The sequence below is a fragment of the Rhinopithecus bieti genome, unplaced genomic scaffold (assembly GCF_001698545.2).
Source record: "Rhinopithecus bieti isolate Rb0 unplaced genomic scaffold, ASM169854v2 scaffold_6904, whole genome shotgun sequence".
NCBI lineage: Eukaryota > Metazoa > Chordata > Mammalia > Primates > Cercopithecidae > Rhinopithecus > Rhinopithecus bieti.
In genome coordinates this window covers 430,411-431,295 of record NW_016805192.1, presented here as the reverse complement: position 1 = coordinate 431,295, position 885 = coordinate 430,411, and the positions used below count along the sequence as shown (strand labels likewise).

At 31.0% G+C, this 885-nt stretch overlaps 1 protein-coding gene across 7 annotated transcripts in view; it reads left to right on the top strand.

Annotated features, from left to right (window-relative positions):
* The window catches only part of NSF (N-ethylmaleimide sensitive factor, vesicle fusing ATPase), a 171,584-nt gene that overhangs the window by 33,488 nt on the left and 137,211 nt on the right, over positions 1 to 885 (top strand). For all 7 annotated transcript variants that reach the window (XM_017871607.1, XM_017871611.1, XM_017871606.1 and 4 more), the window contains one exon: positions 627 to 726. In XM_017871607.1, the coding sequence (XP_017727096.1) occupies positions 627 to 726 (100 nt within the window). The remainder of the gene's footprint in view (positions 1 to 626; positions 727 to 885) is intronic.

Genomic DNA, 885 nt, shown 5'->3' with positions numbered 1-885 from the left:
AAAAAAAAAAAAAAAAAAAAAAATTTATTTATAGGTAATTTCTGAACAGGGAATTAGCACAAAATTTTTTAAAACAGTAAATATTGATGTCTACATGAAAGCTGATGTATTTTGGGAATTTTTTAAATCTTTTTTTTTTTAAATTTTGTAGGTTGTTATTGTTTTAGCCTGTTGTCTGTAAATAAATTGAATAAGTAGTCTAAAAACCTTTTTTGATTGCTATATCCTAACTCTTTTATCTTTGGCTCTCTTCTCCTTATTTTATTAGGATGTGAAGTAATTCTCAGGAGAGGAAATTCATCTAGTTTTCACTTGATGTCAAGGACTCTAAGTCACTGGCTTCAGTTTTATGTAAACTGGAAATGTAATGAAGTTGGTATTTTGGATGGTATTTTGGCTGGATTCTGCTTGATGAGTGTTTGACCCATGGTGCTCCTTATATCTGGAACACATTTGGGATTGCTGATAGTTTTGGAAACTAAATTTGTGGTTCTGTTTCTTCAAGACACAGATAATGTAGTTTCCACCTGATACTCGATAAATATCAGTTTGAAAAGAAATACATTTTGAAATTATGTTCTTCATTTCCTTCAATGTGGAGTACTAACTATGTTTCTGTCCTTTAGGCATGTGATTGTGAGGACCTCTCCCAATCACAGGTACACATTTACATTGAAGACACATCCATCAGTGGTTCCGGGGAGCATTGCATTCAGTTTACCTCAGGTAACTCAGATGTTAATTTATTCTCTTCTGTTTTTGAAAGTCATAGAATATAAATGGTCCATTCATTTTAAGCAAGCATCACCCTATTACTGTATTGATTCATACTGAAGAAAAATATCTAAATATTATATAAGGAATTTAAAGATACAGTCTTTTTTT